This window comes from Mytilus edulis, chromosome 7, assembly GCF_963676685.1.
Source record: "Mytilus edulis chromosome 7, xbMytEdul2.2, whole genome shotgun sequence".
NCBI lineage: Eukaryota > Metazoa > Mollusca > Bivalvia > Mytilida > Mytilidae > Mytilus > Mytilus edulis.
In genome coordinates, this window is record NC_092350.1 from 44,957,584 (window position 1) to 44,972,774 (window position 15,191).

At 32.8% G+C, this 15,191-nt stretch overlaps 1 protein-coding gene across 1 annotated transcript; it reads left to right on the forward strand.

The window, feature by feature from the left end:
- Positions 1-6,802: 6,802 nt before the first annotated feature.
- Positions 6,803-14,799, forward strand: LOC139481564 (uncharacterized). Its single transcript, XM_071264981.1, has 3 exons — positions 6,803-7,366; positions 10,938-11,069; positions 13,441-14,799. Exons 1-3 carry the CDS (start codon positions 7,290-7,292, stop codon positions 13,859-13,861), a joined length of 630 nt encoding a protein of 209 aa, XP_071121082.1. The 5' UTR covers positions 6,803-7,289; the 3' UTR covers positions 13,862-14,799.
- Positions 14,800-15,191: the final 392 nt, after the last annotated feature.

Genomic DNA, 15,191 nt, shown 5'->3' on the forward strand with positions numbered 1-15,191 from the left:
TGTAAACAGCAATAATGTTCAGCAAAGTAAGAGTTACAAATAAGTCAAATGACCGAAATGGTCAATTGACCCCCTAAGGAGTTATTGTCCTTTATAGTCAATTTTTAACAATTTTGTAAATTTTTATTAACATTTTCCACTGCAACTACTGGGCCAAGTTCATTATAGATAGAGATAATTGTAAGCAGCAAGACTGTTTAGTAAAATAAGATGTACAAACACATCACCATAACCAAAACTCAATTTTGTCATGAATCCATCTGCTTCCTTTGTTTAATATTCACATAGACCAAGGTGAGCGACACAGGCTCTTTAGAGCCTCTAGTTTTATTTAAAGTGGCTATCTGTCTATAATTATAGATTTAAAAAAAGAGACAGAATTGGTGAAAAGGGTCATTTAAAAAAAGACCGAAAACTTCATAAAAGGGACAACTGACGATTTTGGCAAGTTGACTTATTTGTAGATAATTTTTGCTTACTTAAGTTTATATCTATCTATTATATATGTTTATGATGTAAGGAAAACATGGTATGAATTGTCATAAATGGGCAATAACACTATTTTTTTATTCGGCAATCATACTTTTAGTCGTCCTGCTTATTTTTGGTTAATATAAGTTTCTATTTATCTATAATATTATTTTTAGATATAAGGCAAAAACGCAGAAAATGATAAGAATAGCAAATAAATGACAGTAACTACAAAGAACGATTACCAATCAATAGCCAAATAACACAATACCATTGTTGTAAATATGCATTTCAAAATGTGTGATATCGGTTTTTGAAGGATTGTTTTGTGTAAGATATGCCAAGAAAAGTAATTATTATCTAAGGTAAAAACACCTTTTTGGTTTTATATTTAAGACATCTCGTTTTCGTGGTTTTGATTGAAGGCATCTCATTTTCGAAGCTTTGATCAACGATCATTGGAGATTGTACAAAGCATTTTACAAAGAGAATTACAGAAAACGTTTGGCAAAGGAAATAGAAAAGCAATACATTCAGGGAAATCCATGGCTTTATTGCAATCAATAGTTTAACTATGCACACTGATCATAAGCAACGTTCTTTATATACATTACAAATATATTTCCTTCTATACAACCAAAACATCATAAAAAATCAAAAGATAATATTCACAGAAAGCTGTTATGGTTGTAATTAGATAGAAAAATGTGGTTCGTATCTCCCATGTTTCAACCAAACCACTATTATTGCATGTGAAATGCTTCCTAGTAATATATGAATTAAGAATTGCTTGTCTTCGCTAGCTTGAGTCTGGTTTTCTAACCACTGCCTATTGAAAATGTATTTTCTTTTCAATTTTCAAACTCCTTTTTCAATTAGGGTACATAGTTTTAGTTTTACAAGGTGTAACGAAGTGTATAGTACAAATTAACTAAAGTATAAAAACACTACAAAAGAAAGAAGAATGTATATTGGTATAAAATTTGAATAGTAAGGCGGAAAACAAGAGCATAATTAACTTAATATAAGGTCACACCAATTTGATTAATAGTTCTTTGGATTTTCCCGCTCCTGTTTTTGAGAAATCAAGTTTTCAACAACAACAAAACTACCGCTTCCGTTTTGTTTTTTTTTTTGGTCCGCATGCAGTTCCGAAATTAGTCTTGCCTTGATTTTTTTTCTTTCTCACTGACGCTTTGTTTTTGCATAATTATAATCAAATAGGGGTTCAAACGCACGTGTGATCAATCAATAAAAAAGTTAAAGGAAATATAAAATCAAAATGTCAAGCCAACAGTTGTTGTGGTTTCGGCTCAATGCCGAGGACAGGCAATCATTGAACTAACGGCTATCCGTTGTTCGTCATCATTTACATTAGAAGATATCTTTTATGAAGCTAAAAGGGTAAATATAGTCTGTCAATATTTCGTTTGATGATATCAAACACATACAAATTCGACAACAGCCGTCGGCATCATCTATCATAGTCCGAGATTACTCTAAAGTTCAACGACTGTTTTGCCAGACAGGCTGGGGCTCAGAGTAATTTCGGACTACACCTATCAATGTTGGGACTGACATGGATATTTCTGTGTCGGAGAGTTAAACTGTAAATTTGTGAATTTCGAAATAGAGGCCCGACACCACAGGCACTTGTTTCTATCCATAGGAAGACCCACTGTATGTACTTCGAGATTCCGCCAGTATAGACGCACCCCTTGATTGACTGCAAAGGTACAGCGGATCCATGTACACTCCCTGAGGATTAATGGAGATGTGTCCTTTACAATATTAACCCACCACCAGAACAATCCCCATCCAAACACCGCCCAAGGGAGCATGTAGGACACCGGGAAGTCTGTTATTTACGTATATTTACGTTGATAGTGGGTCTTCCTATGGATAGAAACAAGTGCCTCTGCCAAACACACTCCGATCCAAACAATAATTTAATTGAATTACCAACAGGTCCCCCCAAAAAAATCGTTTGCACTGTTAATGAAAAAAAAAACAATAAAACTTCCTAAAATAACAAAACCAAAATCGTGTGAACAGGGCAAGGAGAAACTGATAGAAACTGTTGTGTGACCTTATTGACCTGACTAGTAGTACTATAGAGTGTGGGTGGTCTTCAGATACTTTAGAATCAGGGAAAATTGTGCAGAATAAACTTTAAAATGCTTTGTGGTATAAAGACCCCATCCATCAGTCCATCAAAGACTGCAATTTACTGTGAAATAAGTCAAAATCCTACTATCAAAACAAAATCTATCCCATATTAAAAATTTATTCATTCCCAGAGTTCATCTTACAATTCACAGTAGTAGTTAGTTTTGATGAGAACACATATCCTTATGTTCGTCTTTTAGTTTCCAAGCACAGCTCTTAATATAACAATAAGGAGATGTGGTTAATTGCCAATAAGACAACTATCCACCAAAATTCAAAAGAAGTAGATGTAAGCAATGATAGGCAACCAAACGTTCTTAAACCATAAGAAAATCCCATGTTTAATTTAGGGCCTTTCCAGAATTAATTGTATGGGGGGGGGGGGAGGAAGGCACCTGTATTAAAATTTGATGGGTGGTGATTATTTAAGAAAAATTGTTTGAACATTTAAATGAAATATAAAATTTAAAATGTATGCATGGTGGGGTCAAATAAAAAGTGCCTTCTCCCCCCCCCCCCCTCCCCTACATTTATTTTTGGAACAGCCCTTGGTGGAATTTAATTCAACCTCAAACGTTGTCAAAAAAAGGCTGTTCACCAAAAAGTTACAAAGTGAAAGTATCAATTTAATAATTGTCATGTGTTTTGCAAGCTCTTTATATTTGTGAAGGTCATTGGTATTGCTATTTCTAAGTCACATTTAAGAGGGTTTTTTTTAATATTTGCTGCTGCACAGTTGATTGCTTAGAGTCAGAATAATGTATTCAAATGGGATACTAGGCTTTATGCACTCGCCTGTCAAAATCTCATTTTCAAGAATTTTTTAAAAATAAAAAAATTTCGCTAGCTCGCCCCATTTTTTTTTTAGAGCAAATATCCGAAGAACTATTTATCAAATTGGTGTGGCCTAAGTTTTTAAAAAAGGCTGATATTTTGACTTACAACAGGTCAAAAGATGTGCAAACTCTTCAGAGAACATTGAATGATTCTTAGATGTGGAGAGAGGATGACACTCAAATCACAAGAAGCATCTTTTTGACGTCATTATTTTAAGTTGACGTGACTCTGTATTTATACATCCTGTTCATCCAAATGAAATTCCAAAATTAGCAAGGGATTTTAATTGATCGAGTTATTTCTGTATCTCACTCAACCCCTGTGGTTGGAATTTCTCTATACATTTAAAACAAACTTGAGCAAAAGACAATACCTGACATGTCTCACTCAACCCCTGTGGTTGGAATTTCTCTATACATTTAAAACAAACTTGAGCAAAAGACAATACCTGACATGTTGCAAAACTTAAAACGTATCAAATTTCTCAAACAGAAAAGCTTTTAGTCTAATAAAGTCATTTCCATTCAATCAGTAGTTCAGAAAATTTATGAAATATTTGCAACTGGATGCTTAACCATCAAACTATTAATTAATCACTTAATTATTGTGTAATTTTTTTATTCCAGGTAACATTTTTCAAAGGCGATCCTTCGATTACTGTACTTGTCTCACAGGAGTTTACTCGATTATGAATTTTTCAAGACTGGATAGATCAGATTTTTAGTAACTCAAGGTTGTTGGCTAATAATTTCAATTTCATACACATCTCGTATGAAAACCCTGATACTTTCTTTCATTTTAAAATTGATTCTATTCCAAATAATTGCATTTCAGAAACAAAAAGGGCTTCAAATTTCCGATAACAAAAAACAAACGCCAACTTAAACCGGTCTACCTCAAGTCGGCGGGTTCTTCCGTATCTCACTGGAAAATGTTGACGAGTGAGTGACAATTACCTTAAGGCAGAGTAATGAATTGTGTAGTAAGAGGTGAGCATTTATCATTGATTTTACTCATTAAAAATCTCTTCAACTGATTCGGATCTTTTATATTATAATACATAAAATTGAGAATGGAAATGGGGAATGTGTCATAGAGACAAAAACCCGACCATAAAACCGACAACAGCATACATACTTGCTTTAAAATATTGAGCTTCGATCGTTCCCGATGAAGGTTAATCCAGAAAGGTGTTTTGGAACAGTGCTGTTTTAATAAAATTTTAGTGTTATTGACTAAAATGGGGGATTACCAATATAAATTCAATATGCAATATTGAATGTTGATCAGCCTTGACTGGCGGTAAATTTTAATTGCAATGGAAAAAGAAGGAAAATAAATGGCGAAATAAATTTGTTTTGTAACAGGTCATCTTTGGAGCCTTTAGAGACTCTTGCGAGGGGTATTAACGTTTTCAAAGCGCCTGAGTAAACATTGCCCGGACATGGCTTTTTATATATTGTATACCGAACCTCCAAACAGATGTCTCTAGCTTGAGTTTCACTGAAGAAATTACTATACCCAAGTCAACCCGTGGCTCTAAGTACCATGCATTCGGCACACGTTAACGCTTAATGTTAAGAGAGGAAAACAAATTGGTGTGTGGTATAACTTTGCTGACAAAACATATATATAATAAGTAAGATTAACTGTTTAATCTATACACAAATATGTCATGCTTATTCACGATGAGAACACAGGAACGACAAAGGTGGGAAAATGTTGATGAATGGCGGGAAATTTAAACTACAACTCTAATAAAGAAGGATAAATTGGAATCAGACAGAAATATTATCCTTTAGCTGCTTTAAATGACCCCTAAAGATGGCGATGAAAAGTCTTTGTAACGCACAGTTAGTGTAGCAATCTCCCTGTACGATGCTTTGGATAAAACATCATCATTCCGACCAGACGTATATAATAGGATTTTAAAAACCTTGCATTCAAAATGAATTCCTTTTTTATCATCTATAATTGTATCGTCGTTTACTGCTGGAAATTAAAGTTCAGCTATAAGGTAATCATATTTCTATCTTTGGAGTACATGTACATATTCATGTTAAATACGTGTATAGAGGCAAACAGTTGTACATAGAGATTGGTTAATTGTCGCTTGAAGATACACTTGCTTCATTTTGGAATTATCTTTACTTTTGGCACAAATCTTTATTTCTTGCATATTCGTGTTGAGAACAAACAGACATTTTGTCGTTAAACAGACTAGCTGAGAGTTGAAGCAAGTGTTTGTTTAACCTGCAGCGATCGTGATTACCACCCTTGAAGAGGCATTAGAGATAATGTATATATTGCACTGGACGAAGCTACATCCTGCACATTCAAACGGAAACCTGACTTTAGCAGTAAAAACGCATTTGGGGATCAATAACTGCTTGCTTGACGTCACGTGTCAAACATTTCATGCGTATGAACGTTTTCTGTACTATTAAATCCTTAGCTTTCAAATATTCGGCTTTGAACCTTTTTTGATGAAGGTAATCCAGAAAAGAGCTTCGGACGCATGAAATTGAAAACGTGTTGTTTTCATTTATTTTTTTTATATATGAAAACAAACAAATACATGTTACGAAAACAAATGGAACTGTCATTAGAAATAAGGGTATGTTGAACACAAGCGTACTATTTACGTTCAACATTCCATATATGGACCATAATACCTATTCATGTAGGTTTTTTTTTTTACGTATGCTCTTCCTACACGGGGTTTTATAAATCTAGGTTCACACTGCCGTACATTTTTTTCTACACGAGGAATCGGGGATAGCGTCACATTCCGAAAGATGTGACTGCGTAGATTCGGACATACGTGAAGGCCAAACAGACGCCCACTTTTCTAATTATTTTTTTTGTGTACTAAATTTAGTCAGAATTGACGTGACATACCATTAATTTCTGAAGGATTGGTTTTAAATAATGTCAAACAATTGATAAAAAGGATGAAATTTAAGTAACCGAGAAATTCAAATGCTTTTTGTTAATACATATTAACATATATATCGAGATGATATTTCATAAAAATCTAGGAGTGAATGTTATACGATACCAGGAAAAGGTTTTTTGTTGGCTCAATGTCGACCAGAAACGTTTACTAATCTATTTTAATGTCCACAATTAATAAGGTTACCAAAATGATATCTTTACTGTAACGGGAAACTTTGGGCATTTCCTAGTAATTTAAAAAATTGTTGATTCACATTGGGGAAACATCGAATTCTTATTACCCGTGTACATGTTACGTTGAATCTTTTGTGATGAATTACGCGCCTAAAATGTAAAAAACTATGAAACAAAAGCAACAAATAGCACATTCTATAATTTTCCATCGACTAAACTGCCATTATGATATTCCCAAATGTGTTTTATTTTATTCAAATTACTTAGTCTCATTACTATACAATAATGATAAAAGTTCTGATCAATCAATCGGAAAACTATAAGAATAGAATGTTTACAAGACTATAACAGTTTAATTGATAATTCTTGCTTCGAGTATTTTCTAAAATAAGGTACAAATAAGAAATATATCAATTACTGTGGAGAGTGACGTTGATTCATCAATTTCATTTGAATATTCATAGAATGAAACTTATTCATTAAGTTTTTAGAATTAGAATGAGATTGCGCAAAATTCATACATTTATGACGAATAAATTTTGGAAAAAAGTGTTTATAAGCTCTGAGTGATCCGGACAGCAAAATAAATTTGATAGTTATTCAAGTGGTGCTAGACTTGATTTTTAGACGCATTTATTTCAAAAAGGATAATAAAATTTGACAGCTAGGTTTTAATAATTATGAACTGGAAACTTCTTGGGATCGCAATACTCTGTTGCCTATTGAATGGATTATCAACACAAAAAATATTTTCAAGGTAATAATTTAACTTATTCATTTTGAAATTAATCATAGTTTGAAATTTAGTGCCTCAATTACATATAACTTTCTTTGTATGATTTCGAAACAGCATACAACACAAATATTCACAATAATGTTATTTTTAAAATCTTATAACGACTAATTTCATATAACATTTATTTCCGTATTTTCATATAGATTTCTGTTAAGAAACATTAACATAAGATAATATTACAAAGAGTAAAATGTGCATCTGCTTCGTGTAAATAGCTGTTTATTCATGTATCAATATTTCTAGAGATGGCTAATAGCAGCTTAACAAAATTATCAACCTTATTGCACCATTTCTGTCTCTGAAGATGGATAATATATCCACATATATGTGTTTGCAATCAAACATCACAGGACATTCAGAAAGACATATCGTCGGATAGGTTTGCCAGTTAAAAGATTCTTATACGGCTTTTGCAGCCAACAAGTCTTTGTGTAAACCTATAGTTAATAGACGGGTACATTTCGATGTTTGATCTAAATATTTTCGTAACATACAGATGCGCGTTGTTTGATCATACATTTGTGTATGCACGCGCGCGTTTTTTAAGTGCAAATATTTCTTTGTTATAATTTGTTGTTTTAATTACAGTAGTTCAGATTTACGATCTGTTGAAATTATTTTGAAGTTAAGACAATTGGTTCCGTCATACTTATCGTATTTTTCTACATGGAACGGTATTTCTGGCATCACGTGTTAGCTGAATTTAAGATTCCAAATATATTAATATTGTATACATGTTTATTTTGTGTATGTTTACTCGATTTTGTAAACATGTGTATTTGATTGAGTTTAGCCATTTAAATGGATATTTTATAGTGTGTCTTTCTATATTGCAATGTTACACTAACTCTTTAGGATAAGGTGAGGGTTGGTGCCTGTTAACATATTTGACCCGCTGCGTTTGCGCCAGTCCTAAGTCGGGAACCTGCTGTTCAGTAGATGTCGTTTCTTGATGTGGTTCATAAGTGTTTCTCTTTTCCTCGTTTTTATATAGACGAGACCGTTGTTTTTTTTTTACTTTTTAAATGGTTTTACATATATAGCTATTATTTGGGCCCTTTATAGCTTGTTGTTTGATGTGAGCCAAGGCTCTATGTTGAAGACTGTAATTTAACCTATAATGGTTTATTTTTTTACAAATTGTGAGTTGGATGGAGAGTTGTCTCATTCGCACTCATGCAACATCTTCTTATGTCTTTTGACCTCTAATTCATAGCACCCGTTGAAGTAGTCTATCCTGGTTGAGTCTGGAGATATGTAAACCACAATCACCTCCGAATCAATTATGGCCGTACATCTTGTAAAATATAAAAGGAAAAACATACTTTATAGATTGTTTTCGTCCGAATCAATTTTTGTGGTTTACCATCATTAGAAACGCTATTAACAGAATGTTTGAAATCATAGTTAAAGTAAGAAGTTTTTCCTGTTAATGCGAAAAAAGAATGAAAGGCTGTTTTACAAATCTGTGAAACCTATAAACAAAACATGTACTTCAATAAAGTAAAGAGTGTCCTTTAATTAAAATGTATACATCAATCCAAATGTCCCCTTGCAGGTTCAACCAAAATGTATTATATTTTGCAAGGATTATACTTACATGTAATTCTATACATACAAAGGGATAGAGTATGGCCATATATTAAATAAGGCAGGGAACTATCAAAAACATGAACCTTACTTTTTAATTCTTTTAACATGGAATTAGACAGAACTCATGCCACTCAGCATTCTTCAAGACAAATCATGGAATATTTGCTACTGGACGTAAGAACACAACTTTCAAACTCGTTTATCGGGTTTGGTCTTACCGACTTTTCCGTAATCTTGACATACATTAAACTAACTACATTGCATATTATCGTCGCTCCTAATTGACGAAATATTGCATTTCACGAAAAGAAGCAGTCTTTCAATCATTTGATTTGATTTCTGGATTTCATGTAAGTAACCGCTAGTAGTCATTTGGCAATCACCGATTTGATTCTGTTATCATAGACTTTCTAAACAAATTACTTCCCTTTGCCGATATATAGCAGACTGGTTTTATATCGGACAAAATTGAATTTTTCCCACACAAATCATGATGAATTGGAAAGCTTAAATGTTAAACACATTACGCACAGCTCTTCGTTGTCAATGAAAATTTATATCCCTCCTAAGTGAGAGAACTATAATAAAGGGATCTCTAATTACAGGGTCATTTACAGAATTTTGCAAACAGACTATGTATCATTGTCATTTCAATTAGTTTCTTCTCTTGCGAATTCTGACGTCGCACTCGGAACTTCTTTTAAACTGGTTGCTTATTCTACATCGGCTATAGGGGTCGAAGTTTGAGATTTTACAAACCATGTATAACGCCGACGCATTTTTGCGTTTGTCCCTAGCCTTTATTAGTTTTGTAGTTTTTTTAGGTCTTAAATTATTGATATGTTTCGTAGTCTAAGTCTAGTGTGACGGTGTGACGTCCACATTTTAGTTGAAGAGTCAGCTGTGTTGAAGAACCATATCTTGCTTTCGGTTGTTTTTTTCTGTTTTTGATCGGGTTTTCGTCCCTTTTACACATTCCTCGTTTCCATTTTTCATTTTATTGGATATTACACATTCAATTTTTTTCTTCCTTCGTAAATGTAGTTATTTTATAATTATCTTCATTCAAATTGATTTGAAACGAAATTGAACTAAATGTATCATTTTTAAAAACATTTAATTAATAGGTTTATAGTCTAGGATGTGACGTTTATTACAGCATTTCCATACCAGAACACTTTGCTTTTAAAATTATTTGTTTCAATACCAAATAGAACTCTTAAATCTAATTTATTAGAAATAACTTCATATATTCGAGATAAAGAATGTTCTTTTAGAAAAGAAAGAATTTCAAAATGAATATTTACAAAATGTGCAGATACAATCATGTATTTGTAAATGACATGGAAAACAAATTTAACGAACAAGGCTTGAAACAAGAAGGAACGAACTATGGTGTTGTTTATTTTTTTTTACACGCATATATGTTGCTATATTTAAACTTGTATTCAAAATCTGATGTCCAACAATCGAATTTTAAGAATTGAAAATTGCATTATGTTGCATATCATGTGTCAATATGATTACATTCTTATTTGACTTGGGATAAGCATCGCCTACACCAATGTATGTATTAAACTTGAGCCTCCAACAAAAGGGGACCAGTTTCCTTTTCCATGTCACAAAAAGTTGTACTTTGTATGCCCTATCTGCGATGGTAGAGGAGCATTATGTTTTACGGTCTGTTGGTTTGTTCGTTCGTTCGTCCGTCCGTCTGTCCCGCTTCAGGTTAAAAAATTGGTCAAGGTAGTGTTTGATAAAGTTGAAGTAAAATCAACTGGAAACGTATTACACAAAGTCATGTTTCTTATTTTAATATCTTTCTAATTTGTTTGCCAAATATGCATGAGTTTGATAGTGCAAGTGGGTCACCCGTGTATTATGGACACATTTTTGTTTTGATGATAAATTTTGAAAAGAATGTTTTTCTTCATTTCAGAGCACGGCGACAAATGAGCGAGCGTTGGTTAGATCATTATAGAACATTGGTGGCCTTGCATGCTTTAAATGCGACCGATTATAGAGTTTGCGGGAATATAATTGGGTGTGGATTAGTGGATATTGAAAAAAGGTTTGTTTTGCTTTCATTTACATCCTCCGGCTCAGTTATTTGATATGTCATTGTATGTTTTCATTGTGTTGATTTTCACAGTTACTTTCCTATGTATACGTATCTACACCCGTTTTCTCTACCATGCAAATACCGCTTGTCGTTCAGTCAAACACGTACATGGTAGCACCCCATATTGAGTTCATAGCTCTTCGATGTCGGTTTTTTATTATTTGTATCTGGATATAATATTATGATATTTTATCAAATACATTGAAATTGTGATATCATGTACAGTTGTGATCTCATAGTTTAGCAATCAACAGAATCAAAATAATTAAGATCACAGAACAATCAATTCATCATTGTTTGCAAAGTACGATCATGCTTGTGTATGAATTTTGCAATCGATGCCTTAAAGGTACAGAAGTACACACATTTTACATGTTTTATCCATACAGTTAAGAAGACACGCAACATTAATGGCGCCATTCTCTGTCTAATTTTAATATAACACTAAACCAAGTAATCAAAGTACATATAAATTGGCGGGGAAATCATGGATCGCAAATTTAGGAAATCACACTTTCATTCTCTTAAGATTCAGTTGTTGAGCCCTAAACGATATAATGCATACAGATATATAGACAAAACTGAGGTAAAAAGCTACCTAGGGATTGGGGAATCAGTATAGTACTTTTTCATTAATTCTGTATACATATAAATAACCTTCATTATAAGTTTGAAGTGTCGCTCCTTTGACGTAGTACTGAACACTTTGGTTAAGTCAGGCTAGTATTGACACAAACTATTCCGTTATATTGACCGTTGCCCTGTATTAAGCTATATTACCCCGGATAAATCAATAATGGAAAGGAGCAAGAATATAAAATTTGTTGAAAACGGACATTGACCTTTAGATAATGTCCACATGAGTGTTTGAAGTTAATTCTCATTGTTTGAAAAACGGAGTATTCTGATTGTTTGAAAAACAGAACAAAACTAATCGTTATCATGTGACTACTTCGTATGTTCATAATCATATAGTCGTGGCTATTCATAGAAACCCAGATATGATCATCTAATTTGATACCTGTCTTGTAGTGTTGTCATTTTAGCAATACTTTTTAACATTGCCATATATAAGCGGGAGGTTGAGTTAGCCAAAAAAATCAATGTTGAACCCTCCAGTTTTTCTTAAAATGTCCAAATACAAGTTGGGATTTTGGCAGTCGTTACTAAATAGTCTGTTTCTATGTATGTTGGCGTTTGTTTTTGTTGCAGATCAGTTGTTCTGTTGTCCGTTGGTTATAGTTTGTAACCTGGATTTGTTTTCTGTCCATCGATTTTTGACATTTGAACAGCAATATACTGCTGTTGTCTTTATTTAGCATCTGTTGATTTAAGTTTGACGCTATTGATTTTTGAAAATTTGAAACTAACGTAGATTATATACATTCTACTCATACTAAAAAGGGGAGAAAGTCAGTGCTGCATAAGCATTAGTTTAAGTATTGCGCGTTTATTTCTGTCAACAAAGCTGTTTAAATAAGAAATTCTTGATAATTTATTTTATTCACTGTTCATTTTTGTCCTGATAATTTTCATTTCCATAACAAATGGAAATGCAAGATTTTGACTTATATCATAAGAAAATAAGTATTTTGATTATACAATGTTTACATTTATAAACTCTAATACTTGAAGATGGATTCTGAATATTTTCCATCTTGAATATTTTACTAGCAGCAACTACAACCCACAACTTTATCTCCTGAACAAAGGCAGAAAATAACTTCAGTCAGGTCATTTTTGTTTGTCACCCTCTCCAACGCAACATTATTTTTCTATAAATCAGAGATGTTAACATAAAACGTATACCATGTCATGTCTGGTTAGAGTGACTCTGTCTTTATCAATATTATTGGATAGTCGTGTAAGCTTGTTATAGAAACCTTAGTTTTTAGCTTTGTGATTGTTGTTTGGTGTTAATGACAGAAAAGCACTGGATGTAATTTGGGAGCGTTTCAATTCAATATAATATAACAATGGCAGAAAGAAATTATCAGAAAGAGACATCTTTATTTGAAAACTTTTATGGGATCCAAATATATTAAATCCGTTTATATCGTTCATATATGTTTTACTAGGCGAACACTATAAAAATATATTTTCTACATAAGAAAATGCCTGTAACAAGTCAGGAATACGACAGTTGTTATCCATTCGATTGATGTGCTTGAACTTTTGATTTGCCATTTGATTAGGTACTTTCCTTTTTGAATTTTCCTCAGAGTTCAGTATTTTTGTGATTGTACTTTTTACATATTAAAACTCCAAGAATACGTTACTGTTTTTCCATCTATATTCAATATTCAATTTTTTTTTACAGTGGAAAAAGAAAACGGAGTTACCCTGCTGTTGCCCAGCCTTTATTTGAAAGATCACAGACAATAAAAGACCTACACAAGAGAGGTGGAGATAGAACGAAAACAGATATTTACCAAGATTTATTTTCCGTCATCAGAAAGAATAGAAACATATTTCAAACAATACCAAATGCTCGAGTAAATAGTGAACAAAATAAATGGTCATTCCTTGATAGACTAACAGCAACAAATATACCACAGGTGTATAGAAATTCACATTCCGGTTATAACCAATTGGTCCGAAGGTCATTAGATAATAACATTCCAAAAGTATCTGGTAGTCGTTTTAACACCAACGAAGAGATTAGCGATATCAGTGATCTCTCTGACAAAAAAGTGCGGCTAACTTTAATGGCTTTACTTCTATCCAAACCAAATTTATAGTTTCAATTGTTGATAAATATTTGCACTTCTCCAGTTGGTTTTTGGCAACTATACTGTTTGTATTTCTCTAAGTTGTCCATCTTCAGAGGTAATAACATTAGAATGATTCAGAAAAGCAAATAATTAAGTCTGGAAAGATATGGTTTAAGTAGCTGCGAGAACTCTTCGTTTGGCACTATGTGCTTTTTGTTTATGCTTCGTGTTGTTTTATAATTCTAGCCCTATCCAAGTGACTTGATAGTTTGTGTTTATGTTATGTTTCAAAACCACCGTTCAGTGAGGAAAGAGCGACCAGAAACACATTAAACATTGCCATATCCAATACGTCAGGAGTCTGTATTTCAGTAGGTTTTCTTGATAACTGTCTACCATTTGTCTTTCTAGTTTATTGGGTTTATCATACATCAGCCCGTTAGTTCTGAAGTGACTTCTTTTGAACTGTTTTACTATTTTGTTATGCCAAGCGATTTTGGCAAATGAGAAAGTATGTGTTTTAACCATTGTTGAAAGGTGAATGGTGACCTTTGAATGAAACTATTCTAATCATATTTTTTTACTGGCGGATATTTATTTTACACAACTTCCCTTTAATTGTATACAGATACTAATTAGATAGAATGCTGAGACATTGTATCATCTAAGAAAAATCAAATATCTGTGAGTGCGATGTGGGATGAAAATATTTGATACATAATTTCTTATATCCTTTTATGTACTTGTATTATAACAATGTTCGTGCTTCTGTGATTATGAATACTTCTTCGATGCACAGTATAACTGAGATATTGTCAAGGAGTTATAAATAACAAATATTGCCAAGAAAGCAATAGTGTTACCGGCTGATACAAGCTGAGTACTCAATTCTATCAAATGACACACCCTTAAACGAATCTGTTATAGTTTTAAAAATTGTAAAATAATTAAAATATTTTAAAACTGTCAATTTTTGTTTTACTGTATATAAATACAAGGAGGTCTTGGTTTATCTGCTTTATAAAAGAGGGACGAAAGATACCAGAGGGACAGTCAAACTCAATAATCGAAAATTAACTGACAGTGGAAAGTGTGTGCATTATATACACAACTTGTAATCCGTTAGTTTTGTCACCACCTAGATAAAAAAATATTGAAATATTAGTGATCAATATATAAACTCATCATAGAAACCAGGATAACATTCGTCTACAAAAGACTCATCAGTGACGCTCAAATCCAAAAAGGTTAAAAAGGCCAAATAAAATACATAGTTGAAAAGCATTGAGGACTAAAGTTCCTAAAAGTTTTGCCAAATACAGCTAAGGTAATCTATTCCTGAGGTAGAAAAGCCTTA